This window comes from Anomaloglossus baeobatrachus, chromosome 4 (genome assembly GCF_048569485.1).
Source record: "Anomaloglossus baeobatrachus isolate aAnoBae1 chromosome 4, aAnoBae1.hap1, whole genome shotgun sequence".
Lineage (NCBI taxonomy): Eukaryota > Metazoa > Chordata > Amphibia > Anura > Aromobatidae > Anomaloglossus > Anomaloglossus baeobatrachus.
Window position 1 is genome coordinate 458027545 of NC_134356.1, and position 19779 is coordinate 458047323.

General features: G+C 44.3%; 1 protein-coding gene across 1 annotated transcript in view; it reads right to left on the reverse strand.

Annotated features, from left to right (window-relative positions):
- The window catches only part of COMMD4 (COMM domain containing 4), a 53266-nt gene that overhangs the window by 10866 nt on the left and 22621 nt on the right, over positions 1 to 19779 (reverse strand). Inside the window, exon 7 of the mRNA XM_075345665.1 lies at positions 4977 to 5147. Coding sequence (XP_075201780.1) covers positions 4977 to 5147 — 171 coding nt within the window. The remainder of the gene's footprint in view (positions 1 to 4976; positions 5148 to 19779) is intronic.

The window sequence follows — 19779 nt, forward strand, 5'->3', positions numbered from 1 at the left end:
TATGCTACAGCCGTGTGGCTAGCGGAGTCCAGGACGGCGTTCGTGGCGCAGGACGAAAAAGGCTGATGCCCGAGAGTCAAAGACGGAACATACGGAGCAAAATTCCATGTGACCGCATTAAACTCCTTCAGACAAGCCTAGATTGGTTGGAGAGCCCACACGGCTGCAAAGGCTGGGGCGAAAGACGTGCCCGTGGCCTCATAGATGGACTTCGCAAAGAGCTCTATCTGTCTGTCAGTGGCATCCTTCAGGGATGAGCCATTTGCAACAGACACCACGGACCTAGCAGCCAATTTGGAGACTGGAGGATCCATCTTGGGAGAACGAGCCCAACTCTTAACGACGTCAGATGGAAAGGGGTAACGCGTGTCAGTGTGACGTGTAACCCAGCGCTTGTCCGGGACCGCTCCGGGTTTCTGGACAGCATCCCTGAAGTTAGAGTGAACAAAAAACGTATTGCGTGTACGTTTGGGGAACCGAAAATGGTGTTTCTCCTGCTGAGAAGCCGACTCCTCTACAGGAGGAGGCGGAGGAGAGCGAACCAGCACCTGGATGATGGACGAGATAAGATCATTTTAAGGCGTCCCCCTCAGGAGTATCAAGGTTAAGGGTGAAGTCAGGGCCAGAGCCCTGAGCTCCCCCGTCCGCCTCGTCTTCCTGAGAGTCCTCGAGCTGGGATCCCTAGCAGCGTGAGGAAGTCGGGGAAGAGTCCCAGCGAGACCGCTTAGCCGGTCTTGGACTGCGGTCCGGGCAGGAGTCCTCCGCCTGAGACCTAGGGCTCAACCTGGGGGCGCGCTGCGGCGATAACCAAGCGGGGCCTGGATGAGACAAGCTAACAGGGCCAGGGCCTGTGAAAGGTCCGGTCTGTACTGCAATGCCTCAAGGAGCCTAGAAGACCATTTGATCATATGAAAATGACTGAGGGCCAACACCGGTGACTCTGTCCCTGCAGCCTGCTCAGGGGGAGCAGGGGGGTCTACATGAGCCGAGGGGCCCACCAGTGCCCGAGGCTCCGGCTGAGCAAGCGAGGCAGGAGTCGAGCATTGCTCACAGTGAGGGTAGGTGTATCCCGCCGGTAATATAGCCCCATAAGAGGTACAGACCGCGAGAAAAAACCTGTGCCTGTTGTGTCCTAGGAGTGTGACCACTGAAGGTTAAATGTGAACAAAAGGTATACAGTTTGTCCGAACCGAAATATATATAATATATACATATGTATCCGGCACCCTAGGGGGACCAGCACTGGGTGCTGTGTTCACCCTGAGCTCCCCTGAGAAGCACCCACCGGCAGAATGGCAGGCCCGGGGGCGGGATTTTCGCGACTAGGCCGCGGTGAAGCCGGGGACTAAATTTGAGGCCGCGCCCGACCAGCAGGCCCGGTCGGCGCGGAAGTTCACCTACAACTACCACGGCTTCCGGGAAGAAGGTGCGCTCCCTGTACAGTCCCCAATGGGGACACAGAGTACCTTTAAGTAGCAGGGCCCGGTCCCTGGGGTTGAAGAGGCTCCGGTCCGGCAGGTTCCACCAGGGGCTGCGGATGGAGCACGGTCCCAGCAAATGGATGACCGCTCAGGTCCCACTTCTTCCAGCCGCATAAGGGATGGTGAAGGAGATGGCCTGTGGCTCCAGCCTCCGTACCCGCAATGGGTACCGTCTGGGGCCTCCACAGTGGCCAGTGAGGGGGGAGGAAGACATGCAGGATGCTCCAGCCGTCACATCCGACATCATGTCGGTAATCTCGCCCTTACCCCTGACAGGCAGGCCCCGGGTCGGGATTTTTGCGACTAGGCCGCGGTGAAGCCGGGGGCTAAAGTTGAGGCCGCGCCCGACAAGCAGGCCCGGTCGGCGCGGAAGTCCATCTGCCTCCTCAGTTATACGACTACCGCGGCCTCCGGGAAGAAGGTACGCTCCCTGTACAGTCCCCAATGGGGACACAGAGTACCTTTAAGTAGCAGGGCCCGGTCCCTGGGGTTGAAAAGGCTCCGGTCCGGCAGGTTCCACCAGGGGCTGCGGATGGAGCACGGTCCCAGTAAATGGATGACCGTTCAGGATCCCACTTCTCCCAGAGCCGCATAAGGGATGGTGAAGGAAAACGGCATGTGGCTCCAGCCTTTGTACCCGCAATGGGTACCTCAACCTTAACAACACCGCCGACATAGTGGGGTGAGAAGGGAGCATGCCGGGGACCCTGGGGGTCCTCTTTTCTTCCAACCGACAACTAAGTTATGAGAATGAATGAGTGGATGTGTGCCTCCTTCCACACAAAGCATAAAACTGAGGAGCCCGTGGTCCACGGGAGGGTGTATAGGCAGAGGGGAGGGGTTACACTTTTTAAAGTGTAATACTTTGTGTGGCCTCCGGAGGCAGAAGCTATTCACCCCAATTGTCTGGGTCTCCCAATGGAGCGACAAAGAAAACTTTGTCTCAATTACATATTTTTTGTAAATTTTTTATTATTATGTGCTGCCTACTTTTGTGCCCTCTACATTTACAAGATTTACCCTCTTTAAACAACTGTCCAATAAAGACGGGTGGATCGATTCACGGAACTCCAGTCCATCGGCCAGGTCAGTAGTCTCTGGTAGCAGAATAAAAGCTCTTTAAGGCCAGTTTCAGACATCCGTGTTTAATCAGGTACCAGTCACACACATGGTTATGGTCACACGTGTGTCATACGTGTGACATCCGTATTTGCATACGTGTGAAGGTACCGGAGAAAACACGTGTCTGTGAAATAAGATTTTCCATATTTAATCGGCTGTCTTTGGCTCTGCTGTCTCCCGCTCCTGACCTCCGCTCATTATATTCATCGATTATTCACCGCACTCAGGACCTTGAAGCCAGAGCATCGTGGGGACAGCGTTGTGTACAGTACCGTCGAGGACAGCATCGCGGGAACAGGTGAGTATTTTGCAACCACAGTGACATCCAGGAGGTCATCGGTGTTCCCAATGAACTCTGATGTCATCCTGATGACCCCCCGCGACACCCGCGCTACAGCTTCACGGGTTCAGAGTTCATTGGGAACTGTGATGATTCCCCGATGCAGTCCTCGCGATGATCCGACTTCCAGGCTCTCACCACACACACACACACACACACACACACACACACACTGAGCACATACACACACATAGCACACATACATGTATACACTGAACATACACAGTCTGCTGTATACTCACCCAGCGATGTGGTCCCCGGCACTGAAGTCCCCAGCGCTGCTCCGGCTTCCAGCTCCACAGGGCACTGAATATTCAGTGAGTATAATGAGCGGTGATAAGGAGCAGGAGGCAGCAGAGCCGGAGACAGCATCGCTGGAGAGCGGTAAATATAGAAAATATTTTTATTAAAAAGACCCATGTTTTCTCCGGTACATGTCACACTGATGTCACACGTATCACATCAGTGTGTGATCCGTGTGACATCCGTGCTGCCGGAGAAAGCACGGACATGCCTTCGTGTGTGCGTGCTGGGTCATGAGAGGTCACACGGTCCGTGTGAAAGCACGGACATGTGAGTAACAGCAAATAATAATATGGGTACGTGTGGCATCCGTTTTAAAAACGGATGTCACACGGACGTCTGAAACCAGCCTAAATCTTATACCTTCTACGACCTCCAGTGAAGCTTTTGATTAGGTGGGCTGGCCCGGAGTTATCATTGCAGGGTGATACACAGATGTCACACCAGCCGGCCTAACCAAAAGCTGTGCCGGAGATTCTAGAAGCTAAAATTTGTAGAGCTCCCTCCCACTAGCTGGAGACTACAAACCAGATGGACCAGATCAATCCTCTCATCTCTACTGTCCAATAATTCTGAATATTTGATAATCCGGTACCCATAAACCTTCAGGAAAGCCAGATTTAGAGGGCTTGTCTCATCTTCATAGAGGAGTAAAATTGCAAAGTATTTTTAAAAGCAATCAACTTTGCAAATGTACTCATTAAAGAATCCTCTTGGTTCTTAATGTAGGCATTTTTAAATTTTTAGATTTCTGCTCGTTACCTAGATTAGCGGTCACCCTCTGCAGTCTACCAGTAATGCCCGATCTTCTAGGTAAGGAGCATAGTGCTTACAAACCCTTTTCTAAAAAGAGCTTGTAAGTTTAGCTTTAAAGTTGGCCAGGTCACTGGAACTGGCCAGCCTCAGCACTCTTCCAATGCTACAGAAGCAAATTAGCCTCATATAGCAGCATTGAAACCCAGCGGCTTTACCATGTTTCTGGTCGAAACTATCAAGAATTCCGGAAGACAAGTTGACAACAGCCAGTTAAGGAATTTTACTATACTTTCTCATTGGTAAGAAGGCTTTTTAAAAAGGGAATCTGTCACCAAGTTTTTGCTACCTCATCTGAGAGTAGCATCATGAAGAGACAGAGATCCTGATTCCAGCGATGTGTCACTTACTGAGCGGTTTGCTGTCATTTTGATAAAATCAATGTTTTCGCTGCTTCAGATCTAGCAGTTATACAGAGATCATGAATATGCTGGACTACCTGGCAGCATGCCATGTAGTCCACTAATGATAATCTACTGCTGATTAAACAGTGATTTTATCAAAAACTACAGTACACTAAGCAGTCCAGTAAGTGATACATCGCTGGAATCAGGATCTCTGCCCCTGGATTATGCTGCTCTCAGATTAGATGTCAAAAACTTGGTGACAGATTCCCTTTAAATTGGTCCCCATGGGAAAGCACACTTCTATGGAAAACAAGTAAAATTAATATTGTCTCAATACAGACATAACTGGAACCCCTAATATAAGAACTCACAATTAATAAGTTATATATATATATATATATATATATATATATATATATATATATATATATATATATATATATATATATATATATATATATATATATATATATATATATATATATATATATATATATATAATATATTGTATACAGTACAGATATTTATTAACCAAAAAAAAACCATTTCACATACACATTACTATCTCACCTGTTAACAAAACTCGTAATTTACTGGCGGACATAGTTACATTGACAGGTCTGGAGATAGCAGAATCTTTCACACACAGGTTTAGATGGACTACTGGTTCATTCACTTCCCGCAATATACTAGAGCTGAGAGTCTGATCCACCCGCCAGTTCAAGGAGGATAAGCGTGATACTGGAAAGGCAAAAAACAACAGGTACACACATGTAAGGTAACAACAGCAAACAAGTATCAGTAGAGGAGAGAGCATAATGAACACAACAAAAAGTATTTCACAATTGACTGTTTTCAGAACGCACAGAGTTTCAACTAAAAAAAAACAAAAAAAAAATAAAATAATATTTTATAATAAATTTTAAGACAGTTTGATGGTTCCTAGATGTCCTGATGAAGGAGAGTCGATCTCTGAAACGCATTGACCTGACCTGTATTATAAATAAAGAAATGGAATAATCAACATCGGTGATAGCGCGGCATACTACCCATCTCTCTTCTGATTACACATCGTTACTACGGGGATTCGGCTGTTGCCATTTCTTCATACGTTGAACTACGAGTTGTGAATTTCACAACCCTACTAGGTGAGAGTGATTCTGTTCATCACCCATTGGGGTTTATCTGGTAAGACCCTTTTGCGCCATTTCCCTCTACAGTTATTTTATAATAAATTTTAAAACGTCCCTTGTCATCTTAGGCAGAGGTGCAAGTTCATATTTTTTTTCCCACAGGAGGTCTAGGATAAATGTGACAGTTATGTCTTAGTCATAAAAAGTATACAGTTAAGCACAAAAATACCTAGATATTGACAAGTTTTGGCATTTTTGCTGTTTACGAAAACAAATTCAATATACACATATAATCAATAGAGGCTTAAAGTGCAGACTCTCCGCTTTAATTTTTCACATCTTAATTGGTGTATGGTTTACGAATTACAGCTCTTTAATATGTAGATGCCTCTTTTTCAAAAGGAACAAAAGTTAATGGGAGAATTATCTCAAAAGCTATTTAATGGGCTGCATGTGCTATTCTCTCATTAACCCCTTCACGACTGTGCAATTTTCCATTTTTTTTTGCACTTTCGTTTTTCCCTCCCCCTTCACCAAGAGCCATAACTTTTCTTGAGGGACGAGTTGTACTTTTGAGTAACACCATTCATTCTGCCACACCGTGTACTGGAAAATGGGAAAAAAAAATCCAATTGCAGTGAAATTGCAAAACAAAAGTGCAATTCTGCAGTTGTTTTTTTATTTACCATGTTCACTATATTGTAAAAACTAATCTAGGCAATATGATTCCACAGGTCAGTATGAGTTTGTAGATACCAAACATGTAAAAGCTAATTTTTTTAATTGGTGAAAAAAAAAAAAAAAAAAAAGTCAGAAGAGAAAAAAAAAAACAAAACAAAAAACCCAGAAGGGGGAGGAAGAGTCGCCTTTGTCACCATGTTCTGAGACACAATGTTATTTTTTGGGGGATTGGATGCTGTGTGAGGGCTTATTTTTTTGTACCCTAAGCTGGCATTTTTAGTGATACCATTTTTGGGTAGATATGATGTTTTTATTGCTTCTTATTGCATTTTATTGTGGCCAAAAAAAAAGGAATTCTGACATTTTGAAGAGTTTTTTTTTTGTTACAACGTTGGAGATCAGATTAATTTATTTTATATTTTGATAGATTGGACATTCCTGAAAGCGGTGACAAGTGTGAATTTTTTTATTTCTTTTTACAGCAATTGTTTTATTTTTAAATGAGACAAAAAGGGGGGTGATTTGAACAGTGTTTTTTTTTCATATCTGTAAAAACTCTATTTTTAATTTTTTAAAATAAATTTACTAGTCCTATTAGGAGACTTTATAGCATAAGCGATCAAATGATCGCAACTTAAATAGCGTTGCACCAACTTTGCTCTGTACAGCAGAAATCATGATCTCATGTGAATGCCGGCTCGCCGGCAGTGTTCACGGAACGTTTGTCATGACAAACACAGAGGTCATCAGCTGACCCTTGGCTGTCATGACAAACCATTGGCGCCCCGCGATCACTCACGGGGCCGCCAATGAGGGCGGAGAATAAAGCTCTCCCCACCAGCATGTGAGCGGGATTTAACTGGTTAACAGCATCGGGCGGATCTGCCATCCACCTGCAGCTGTTAGAGGCACGTCCGCTGAGTAGATCAACCGATATGTGAAAGCCCGAATCAAACACAGGGAAATGCCCTAAGAAGTACCAGTATATCTTAGGTCATGAGGGGGTTAATCCATCATCAATTTACCCATTTTTCTCCTAAGCATGGTTTCTACCTTCATGACCAGGCCATTTGTTGCAAATCTGACCAGTGTCCCTGTGACTGGTGATAGCCAGGATAGTGGTAAATTTAAGATGATATTGTTTGCATTTATTTGTGAAAATATCGGAAATTTAGGAAAAACAAAATTTAATACATTTTGCAATTTCCAAATTTTAAATTTTTATGCCAATAAATCTGAGAATTATGTCACAAAATTGTAAATAAATATTTCCCACTTATATACTTTACACCAGGGCAATTTTGAAACAATTTTTTGGGGTTAGGAAGTTAGAAGGATTCAAAGTTCATAAGCAATTTGTCATTATTCCAAACCAAATGTACAAAACCATTTTTTTTTTTTTTTTTTTTAGGGACTGCATCACATTTGAAGTGACCGAGAGGCCTAGGTGACAGAAAATACCCCAATATGTCACCATTTTGAAAACTGCACCCTTCACATTGCTCAAAACCATATCCAAGAAGTTTATCAACCCTTTAGAGGCTTCACAATAACTAAAGCAATGTGGAGAGAAAAAATGAAAATGTTACTTTTTCCCCACAAAAATTTTACTTTAGACCCAATGTTTGCATTTTCACAAGGGTATCAGGAAAATATGCACCATACAATTTTCTTGTGCAATTTCTCCCGAGTACGCCGATACCTCACATGTGGTTGGGCGCAAGGCAGCCATCGGAAGGGAAGGAGCGCTACTTGACTTTACAGGATGCCATGTCGCATTTGGAGAGTGCCTAAACAGTGGAGCTCCCCACACTTTGACCCCATTTTGGAAACTAGACACCTCAAGGAATTTATCTAGATATTTAGTGAGCACCTTGAACCCCTCATGAGCTTCACAAAATTGTATCAACATTAAGCCATGAAAATATAAAAAAAAAAAAAAAAAAAATTTTACCACAAACATGTTGCTTCAACCAGGCAGCTTTTTTTAACACATGAGTAACTGCAGAAAATGCACCAAACAATGTATTGTGCAATTTCTCCTGAGTACACTGATACCACATATGTGGTGGAAATCTATTGTTTGGGCACACGGCACGGCTCAGAAGGGAAGGAGCGCCATTTGAATCTTTGAATGCAAAATGAGCTGGAATCATTAGTGGACGTTATGTCCTGTTTGGAGAGCCCCTATTGTGCCTTAACACTGGAGCTCCCCCACTTTGGAAACTAGACCCTTCAGGGAATATAGCTAGATGATTGGTGACCATCTTGAACTCCCAGGTATTTCACAGAATTTTATAACGTTGAGCCGTGAAATTGAAAAAGTATAATTTCAACCACAAAAATGTGGCTTCAAAACCAAATTTTTCATTTTCACAGGGTAACAGGACAAAATGGAAAGAAACATTTGTTGTGCAATTTCACCTAATAACGCTAATATCCCATATGAGGTTGAAAACTACTTTTGAGGCAAAGTGCAGTGAGAAAGGGAAGGAGCGTCCTATTTCAGTTCACATTTAGTTGTAATGGTTTGTGGGTGCCATGTCACCCAGTAGAGCTCCCCATAAGTGACCCCATTTTGGAAGCTAGACACCTCAAGGATTTTAACTAGATGTTTGATGATCAACTTGAACTCCCAGGTGCTTCACAGAATTTTATAATGTTAAGCCATGAAAATGAAAACATACATTCTTAAAAACACAAAAATCTTGCTTTAACGCCAAATTTTTCAAACTCACAAGGGTAACAGGAATTAATGGATAGCACAATTTGTTGTGCAATTTCTCCTGAGTTCAACAGTACCCCGTATGTGGTCGAAAACTACTTTTTAGGCACAGTGCAAAATGAGAAAGGCAAGTAGAACCATATTGGAGTGCAGATTTAGTTGTAATGGTTTGTGGGTGCCATGTCCCATTTGCAGAGCCCCTGAGGTGTCAGAACAGCAGAAACCCCCCATAAGTGACCCCATTTTCCAAACTGCACCAGTCAATGAATTCATCGAGAGGTGCAGTGAGAATATTGACACCGCAGGTGTGTGTCAAAATGGGCAGTGAAGAAAAACTAATTACATTTTTTACCACTAAAGTGTTATTTTAACCCCAGATTTTCAATTTTCACAAGAGAGATTTTTTTTTTTTTAAAAATTAAGAAAAAGGTCCTATAATGTGTTACACAATTTCTCCTAAACGTCGTAATATGCCACACGTGACTGTACAGTCATGTTTGGCCGCACCGCAGGGTTCGGGAGGGAAGGAGCGCCATTTGATGTTTGGAGCACAGATTTTTCTAGAATACTTTGCGGTGCCAAAACAATAGAAACCCCCTCAAGAGATCAAATTTTGGAAATTATGCCCCTCTGGGAATTCACCTATGGATGGAGTGACTATTTAGTCTCTGGAATACACCCATGGAGTCAAACGCAATTAATTCTGAAGTATTCATTGCAAATAAGCCCTTGTGGTGCCCAGTACATTGTAGTGAACTGCCCGAACATTGTGCCTAGCTCGTGCTCCTGGAGACCTGCAGCATGTAAATTAAGTGGGCTCTCTTTACTACAAGGCCAAACATGTGGACACTAAGGCTATGTGCGCACTTCGCGTCGAGGTAGTTGCAGTTCTGAACGCATCCTGTGGCAGAAATTGTCTGTCAAATTTGGATCAGACCACAAAAACGCTAAAAATACGCTTGCGTTTTTACCGCGTTTTCACCGCGATTTACATGCTTTTTCCTTGCATAAAGTTAGATGTGTTTTGATTACAAATACACTAATAAAGTTTAACCAAACAGTATGAAAAAGAGAGGATAAAAATGATAAATATGATTAAAATCATACCCAAAATAGCTAATTTTAATATAATTATAACTTTATGCTAATATTTATGTCTAAAATAACGAAAAAATATTGATTTTCATTAATTTAATTGTCGGAGTGTGTGTGTGTATATGTGTGTGTGTGTGTGTGTGTGTGTGTGTGTGTGTGTGTGTGTGTAAAGGGATATATCATGCCCTTAATATACAGTTAAAACCGCATGCGTTTATTTTGTCAAAAAAGCATGTTTTCTGCATCAAAAAAGCATGTAAAATGCTAGGATTTTGTTATAAGATACGTTTTGAAAGTTCTCATTGACTCTAATGTTAGCAAAACGTTGCCAAAATAGCAAAAACAATTGACATGTTGGTTCTTTAAACGCAGAGATTTTGACAAATTTTCTGCACCTAAAAAGCTGCATTTTTACAAGCATTGTGCGCACAAGAAAGCCCTATTCCACATAGACTTTGCTTGAAAATCAAAACGCATGCATTTTGGCATTAAAACACTGCAGTTCAAAACGTTGCGGAAACGCATGAAAAAAAGCAAAGTGTGCACATAGCCTAACTATAGTTTAGCTATATTGTGGGGCTCAAAAGGGCATTTGGATTTGGGAACGCAGATTTTGCTGGATTTCTTTTTTGAGGGGGAAGCCATGGCGCTTTTCCAAAGCCTTTGTGTTATCAGTAACGTGAAAGACCCCTATATTTCCGATAACAGATGATGGACCTGAGTAGGTATTTGTGTATTGAGCTGAATGCTATTTGGTGGCGATTTTGGAGAAGTTCCCATTTATCCTGCGCTCTATGCTGAGCACTTACATCAGGGATTCCATCTACATCTCTGAAATACGTGATTCAGGTGAAACCCGACTTATCTATTCACTAATGAGGCAGCAAAGTTACTCCAAACTCTGTTTGGCCTCTGTTCAGTAGTGTCTGTCTTTTCAAAAGGTGAATAAAACTGTTGACCGCACTTTTGTGAACACATAAAAAGATGGACACCTCCAGTTCACAGGCCAGATATGAGATCATAGTGACTCCCTCTGTTCAGTGAATTTTTCATGAATCACGTTTTTCAGAGATTTATAGATAACCCCGGTGCAAGCGCTCAGCATAGAGCGCAGGATAAATAAGAGCTGTGCCATACTGTGATTTTTGGGAGGCAAAATGAACAAATCAAAAGCAGTTGAAGAATGGCTTTATTTATTTTTTACACTGTTCACTGTGCCGTAAAAGTGATTAGGTGGTTTTATTCTTACGGTATGTACAATTACAGTGATACCACATTTATGTAGTTTCTTTTTATGTTTTTCCGCTTTCACACAATTTTACAGAAGAAGAAAAAACTTTTCTTAGAGCTGTAACTTATTTTTTCACTTACGGAGCTGTATGGCAGCTCATTTTTATGTGGGTCAAAATGACGTTTTCAGTAGTACCATTTTTATTTATACATGACTTTTTGATTGTGTTTATTACACTTTTTTTGTCAGTTGTATGATGAAAAGACAGTTTTGCTACTTTTTTTACTGTGTTCACTGAAGGGGTTAACTACTGTGACAGATTTAGATTGGATTGTTATGGATGGCAGTACCAAATGTGTATTTTTTTACATAAATTTACATATTTATTGGAATCCTTTTTTTTTATTTTCAGATATATATTATTTTTTTTTTTACTTAGATCTTTTATGGGACACTAACTTTCAGTGATCTGATCACGGATCTAATCCACTGCAGTGCTCGGTCACTGCAGTGGATTACCGTATTTTTCAGACTATAAGACGCACTTTTTCCCCACCAAATTTTGGAGGAAAGAGGGGGGTGCGTCTTATAGTCCGATGGCTGCGGTGCGGTGGAGCGGGTGAAGGCGGGTGCGGTGGAGCAGGAGCGGGTCATCGGCGGCACGATCAGGCTGTAGCAGCACCACCCTGACCACGTGGGCCCACTCATTTGATATGCACGTCCCTCATCCCGCCCATCATCTCTCAGCCCTGAAGCCGGCACTGACAGGTGGGCGGGATGATGGGCGGGGGATGCGCGCATACTAAAAAGAGCCAGCCCGCGTGATCACCCCAGGCAACTACAGCCTGGAGTGATCATGTGCGGCTGTATTCACTGCCCCCCGTGCTCCATCATCAGCGCGGGGGCCAGTGAATAAGTACAGTAAACTCACCGTTCCCCTGCAGCATCGTGGTGTCCTCCTGTCTGTGTGCCAGCTGATCTGTGTAGAGAGCGGTGAGCACAGCGATGACTTCATCGATGTACACACGGCTCCACACAGGTCAGCTGGCACATAGACAGGAAGCAAGCGATTCTGCGTGGAGTGAGGAGAGTTGAGTATACAACGGGAGTCCTCCAGCTGTTACCGCAAATCTGACTGCGGCTGAAGTGACCGCAAGATCCGCGGTGACTTCAGTCAGGTGATGTGCGGTGACAGCTGGAGTCAACGCTGATCCCGGCGGCTCACTTCACTTGCGGCCTGACCCTCACAGACAGCGGTCGTGCTCTATGGTTGCTCTCTGTGATTGTCAGATGTAGCAGGCTGGATGCGTCTTGGGACATCGTGTGGATTACATCGGACCTGGGTGTTTTAGGGGTTAATAAAGTGGTGAAAGAGGGTGTTTTTTTTCTCTTCTATTTCAAATAAAGGATTTTTTTTGTGTTTGTGTTTATTTACTTTCACTTACAGCTTAGTGGTGAGGGGGTGTCTCACAGATGCCTGCCATCACTAAGCTAGGACTTAGTGGCAGCTATGGGCTGCTGCCATTAACTCCTTATTACCCAGATTGCCACCGCATCAGGGCAATCGGGATGAGCTGGGAAAAGTCCCAGGACTGTTGCATCTAATAGATGCGGAAATTCTGGGCGGCTGCTGGCTGATATTTTTAGGCATGGGGGCTCAGCCTGAGAATACCTGCCCCCAGCTGTGAGACTTTATCTTGGCTGGTTATCAAAATTGGTGGAACCGCACTCGTTTTTTTTTTTTAAAATTACCCTCATACAGTGTCAGCAGCAGATCCTCGTCCCATAACAGTGTGTCATGACCACACTTTTTGCTTAAAAATTTTATTTCCCTATTTTCCTCCTCTAAAACCAGGGTGCGTCTTTTGGGCCGGTGCTTCTTATAGTCCGAAAAATACGGTATAAGTCTCAGAGCTGCACTCGCAGCTCTAACACTTCGCCTCACATACCATGCATCCGGCATGTTCTGTGAGGCTCTCTGTAGCTCAGTAATTCAGGGTCGTCATGACAACGACCCAGGGTTACCATGGCAGCGATTGGGTCCATGTGATCACATTACAAAGACCAAATCGCCAGAGAGGTAAATGATCCTCTCCCTGCCTCCTCATTGCTGTGATCACTAATGATCACAGCATTTAGGGGGTTAAATAGTCGAGAGAAGCGTGGGCACCACTCCTGGCAGTGAGCCGCATCTTGGCTAAATGATAAACCTAGTCCAGCGGAGTTCACGGGAGTACAGGGCAGGAACACCCGTGATCGCTATTACAGTTAAGCAGGTAAAAGATCTAGAGCAGATTCCCCAGGTGTGGCATTTTCCCTTTCAACCACAACATGTGGTCAAGGGCGCTTTCAATGGAAGAGAAACAGACCATCATGCTGCAATAAAAGAAGAAATCCATCTGAGAGATAGGAAAAATGTTACGAGTAGTCAAATAAACAGTTTGTTACATTTTGCAATAAAAACAAAAAAAAACAAAACCGGTGAACTTTGGAACTGAAAAAGGCCTGGATGTCCACGGAAACAACAGTGGTAGATTATAGCAATATTATTTCCATGGTGAAGAAAATTCCCTTCACAATGTTCATCCAGATGAAGAACAATCTCCGAGAAGTAACAGTTTCAGTATCAGTATAACCATAAGGCTGGAGTCACATTAGCGTATGGCATCGGATGTGTGAGCATCGGAAGCAGAATGCTAATGACCCCAGACTTAGGCTCTGCTGCGAGTGTGAGTCGAGGGTCATGCAACTGTGACCCGATCTTGAGATCAGATCACAGCAGTAGAGAAGATTTCTCCATTGTCTGTCTGTGCGTATATCGCACTGCAGTTGGATGTCATGAGAGTGCAGTCCAATGTGTCACACGCACCAATAGACTTGTATGGGTGTGAGTGAGCAGAGACTCACAGACAATCACAGCATTCTGTGCTTTTTTTCCCTCAGTCCTATTAAGGCTATGGAAAAACTTGCAGGTCTGAGGTGCCTGACTGATTAACACTAGGCCAAGTGCAATGTGAGATTTTCTCGCATTGCACTCGTGCGAGTCATACGCTAGTGTGACCCCGGCCTAAAGAGAAGACTTCATGACAGCAAACACAGAGGGTTCAGCACAAGGTACAAACCATCAATGAGCCTTATAAAAGAAAGGCCAGATTAGATTCTGCCAAATAACATCTAAAGAAGCCGCCCAGTTCTGCAGAAGCATTCTCTGGACAGATGAAATTAACATCAACCTGTACCAGAATGAAGGGAAAAACAAATTATGGGGAAGGTTGGAACTGCTCATGATCCAAAGCACACCACATCCTCTGTAAAACAAGGCTGAGGCAGTGTGATGGTCGTGCATGCATGGCTTCCAATGGCCCTGGGTCACTAGTGTTTTTTTAATTATATGACTGAAGACAAAAGCAGCCGGATGATACTTTCTGCTCAGTTAACCAAATGCAGTAAGGTTGATTGGATGGTGCTTCACAGTACAGATGTCAATGACCCAAAATATACTTTAAAAGCAACCCAGGTGTTTTTTTTAGGGCAAAAAAGTGGAATATTCTGCAATGGCTGAGTCAATCTCCAGATTTCAACCATTTAAAGGCAGAAAGGCCCACAAAAGAGCAAGAACTGAAGTCATTTGCAGTCAAGGCCTGGCAAAGGATCACAAAGGAGGAGAGCCAGCATTTGGTGACATTCATGGCTTCCAGGATTCAGGCAGTCACTGTCTGCAAAGGATTCTCTACAAAGTATTAAACATGAATATTTTATTTATGGTAAAGTAAACCCGTCCAGTTACTGTAGAGCACCTGAAATGAGGAGTTTTTGTATCTGTTATTTCATTTTAATTAAAAAAAAAATAGTGGCATGTAGAGCATAAATCACAGAGACTCGGTCACCGTCCAAATATTTCTGGACCTAACTATTACGGCTGGAAATATTTTATTTCTGGTGGGACAAGATAAAATAAGTGTTATTAACTGGTGATCTGTAATATTTTTTTCTTATGGAAAAATCAGGGGCATGACTGTACGTATGTCCACTGCCTCCTGTACAAGCACTTGTATAATTCCACCACCACCTGTACAAGGCAAGGGGAATTTGTCACCAGGTTTCTGCTATGTATTATGAGATCAGCATGGTGTAGGCTCAGAGACCCTGATTTTTTGTCATTTAGGCTGTGTGCGCACAGTACGCTTTTCGCGGCGTTTTTGCGTGTTTTTCGGGTGCGTTTTTGGGCTCAGAACTGCATGACTTTGCTTCCCCAGTAAAGTCTATGACTTTTCATTTTTGCTGTCCGCACACAACTCTTTTTTTAAGCTGCGTTTTTGAGCTTACAAAACAAAATGGACATGTCAATTCTTTCCTGCGTTTTTCTGCATTTTCCCCCCATGCAATGCACTGGAAAAATGCATAAAAACGCAAAAATCAAAAACGTAGCAAAACGTGATAAATACGTATACGTTTTTACCAATGCATTTTTTGCGCGTTTTTTGCGGCCAAAGACGCAGCATCAAAAAACGCAGCGTGCACACATAGCCTTACTGTTCTTCATGCTATCATTTTGATCTAACCCGTTTTAGCTGCTGCAGATATAGCAGTGTTCTGAATGTTGAGCTCTGTATAACCCTGACCACACCATTGGCAGCTTTCAGTATACACCATACATGGACAGAAAGCTGCTAAACAGTAATGGGGGCGCGGTGACAGAACAAATAGACTAGGAAGCACCAGGCACCTGGTGCTGTAGTCATCACACAGCCTATTAAGTGACATCAATGGAATCAGGCTCTTCGCCTCTAGATCATGTTGCTCTCAGAATATTTTGTAAAACCCTGCTGACAGAATGCCTTCATAGCTATGTACATGGCTGGTGAGCTCAGTTGGTTAGACTAGTCATGGTGCTAACAGCACGAAGGTCACAGATTCAATCCCCGTATGTGCCAGGAACAGTTTTAATCTTCTGAAATGAGGTTTTGGGGCTACGCTCATAAGTCACAGGTAGGTACTCGCCTGATGATATATTCCCGATCACAATTTTGATAGTGCAGTGGCTCAGGCTGTGTTAGCAAGTACAGTTTTATTTTTGACCCTTTCGAGCATCTTAAAAATGTTAATAAAAAGCTCCATACAGGACCCATCATTCTAATTCATCTGCCATCTGTATTTTAGATGGTGACAAAAGTAGGCCCCAACTCATGAAGCAGTTTATGCCATTTTGCTGGCATAAAATAATTTGAAATGTTGCAAGATTTTGGCGCCAATCCCAGCCGGCTCTGCCAAACATTTTAAATTTGGCACATCATATTCAGGCACCCAGGTGATCAAGGCTGGTGTACAAAATGCTAGTCTATCAATTGGAGCCACAGTCTGTGCAACTTTTTTCTCCATTCAAAAAAAATGGATAACAGATGGGAACCGTTTATTTTTACATTAAATTAATAGGAAGCAGATCATAACAGACACTAATCTATTACGTCATCCGGCTAAAATGGGTCTGTGTTTTACGTATGAGTATTCCAAAAGAACTAGATGTGTTCAGAGATCCCTGTACAGCCGTACATATTGCCTCAAAGTGGTTCATTCAGTCATTCCTGTAAGGCTACATTTAAATGTATTCAGTGCTATCCGCTGGAGGTATACACCTAGCTTATAAAAATCTGTATTCAGATTTACACAGAGGAATATATACAGATCAAAATGGTAAAAGCAGTGTGTTAAGAAAAACATCAAATCTTTACATTGTAATGCATTTTTTTGGCTGTACAAAAAAATGTAAATGTAGTTGACCACATTTTTTAGGATATGAAAGACATGCAGTGTGTCCACCCATATCCTGTCCACCGCCATTAACTTGATGAAGGCAGCAGCTATAGGCATAGAAGTGGTGTCTAGGTATAGTAAAGTAGCCATGAGCTACGCAATAAAACCACCTATAGCACCACCTGGTGGAAAACAACGGAGTTAGCATTTTTATCTCAAAAACGAACTAGAACTAGATAGAGAAAGAAGGGAATTTTGTTTACTTACCGTAAATTCCTTTTCTTCTAGCTCCAATTGGGAGACCCAGACAATTGGGTGTATAGCTACTGCCTCCGGAGGCCACACAAAGCACTACACTTAAAAGTGTAAAGCCCCTCCCCTTCTGCCTATACACCCCCCGTGGGATCACGGGCTCCTCAGTTTTAGTGCAAGAGCAAGAAGGAGGAAAGCCAATAACTGGTTTAAAAACCAATTCGATCCGAAGAAACATCGGAGAACTGAAACCATTCAACATGAACAACATGTGTACCCGAAAAAACAAAAAACCCTAAGAAAACAGGGCGGGTGCTGGGTCTCCCAATTGGAGCTAGAAGAAGAAGGGAATTTTGTTTACTTACCGTAAATTCCTTTTCTTCTAGCTCCAATTGGGAGACCCAGACAATTGGGTGTATAGCTACTGCCTCCGGAGGCCACACAAAGTACTACACTTAAAAGTGTAAGGCCCCTCCCCTTCTGGCTATACACCCCCCCGTGGGATCACGGGCTCCTCAGTTTTAGTGCAAAAGCAAGAAGGAGGAAAGCCAATAACTGTTTTAAATACAAATTCAACCCGAGAAACAACCTCGGAGAACTGAACTGTTCAACATGAACAACATGTGCACCCGAAAAAAACAAATTTCCTAAGAAAAACAGGGCGGGTGCTGGGTCTCCCAATTGGAGCTAGAAGAAAAGGAATTTACGGTAAGTAAACAAAATTCCCTTCTTCTTTGTCGCTCCTAATTGGGAGACCCAGACAATTGGGACGTCCAAAAGCAGTCCCTGGGTGGGTAAAAGAATACCTCGTGATAGGGCCGTCAAACAGCCCTTTCCTACAGGTGAGCCACCGCCGCCTGAAGGACTTGTCTACCTAGGCCGGCATCCGCCGAAGCGTAGGTATGCACCTGATAATGCTTGGTAAAAGTGTGCAGACTCGACCAGGTAGCCGCCTTGCACACCTGCTGAGCCGTAGCCTGGTGCCGTAATGCCCAGGACGCACCCACGGCTCTGGTAGAATGGGCTTTCAGTCCTGATGGAATCGGAAGCCCAGCAGAACGGTAGGTGTGAAGAATTGGTTCCTTGATCCAACGCGCAAGGGTGGATTTGGAAGCTTGCGACCCTTTACGCTGACCAGCGACAAGGACAAAGAGGGCATCCGAGCGGCGCAGAGGCGCCGTGCGGGAAATGTAGATCCTGAGTGCTCTCACCAGATCCAATAAATGCAAACCTTTTTCAAATTGGTGAACTGGATGCGGACACAAAGACGGTAAAGTGATATCTTGATTGAGATGAAAGGAAGATACCACCTTGGGAAGAAATTCCGGAATTGGACGCAGAACTACCTTGTCCTGGTGAAACACCAGGAATGGAGATCTGCATGATAACGCCGCCAGCTCGGACACTCTCCGAAGAGACGTGACCGCCACTAGAAAGGCCACTTTCTGTGAAAGACGAGAAAGGGAAACCTCCTTCATAGGCTCGAAAGGCGGCTTTTGGAGAGCAATTAGAACCTTGTTCAGGTCCCAGGGCTCCAATGGCCGCTTGTAAGGGGGGACGATATGACAAACCCCTTGCAGGAACGTGCGTACCTGAGGAAGTCGCGCCAGGCGTTTCTGAAAAAATACGGATAGCGCTGAGACTTGTCCTTTAAGGGAGCCAAGCGACAAACCTTTTTCCAACCCAGACTGCAGGAAGGAAAGAAAAGTAGGCAATGCAAAAGGCCAGGGAGAAACTCCCTGAGCCGAGCACCAAGTTAGGAATATCCTCCACGTCCTGTGGTAGATCTTGGCGGAGGATGGTTTCCTAGCCTGTCTCATGGTGGCAACCACTTCATGAGATAAACCTGAGGCCGCTAGGATCCAGGACTCAATGGCCACACAGTCAGGTTCAGGGCCGCAGAATTCAGCCCTTGAGACAGCAAGTCTGGACGGTCTGGTAGTGCCCACGGATGGCCTACCGTGAGGTGCCACAGATCCGGGTACCACGACCTCCTTGGCCAGTCTGGAGCGACGAGAATGGCGCGGCGGCAGTCGGACCTGATTTTGCGGAGCACTCTGGGCAACAATGCCAGAGGTGGGAACACATACGGTAGCCGGAACTGCGACCAATCTTGAACTAAGGCGTCTGCCGCCAGAGCTCGGCGATCGTGAGACAGTGCCATGAAAACCGGGACCTTGTTGTTGTGCCGTGACGCCATCAGGTCGACGTCCGGCATCCCCCAGCGGCGACAGATCTCCTGAAACACGTCCGGGTGAAGGGACCATTCCCCTGCGTCCATGCCCTGGCGACTGAGAAAGTCTGCTTCCCAGTTTTCTACGCCTGGGATGTGAACGGCGGATATAGTGGATGCCGTGTCTTCCACCCACGTCAGAATCCGCCGGACTTCCTGGAAGGCTTGCCGACTGCGTGTTCCCCCTTGGTGGTTGATGTATGCCCCCGCTGTGGAGTTGTCCGACTGAATTCGGATCTGCTTGCCTTCCAGCCACTGTTGGAAGGCTTGTA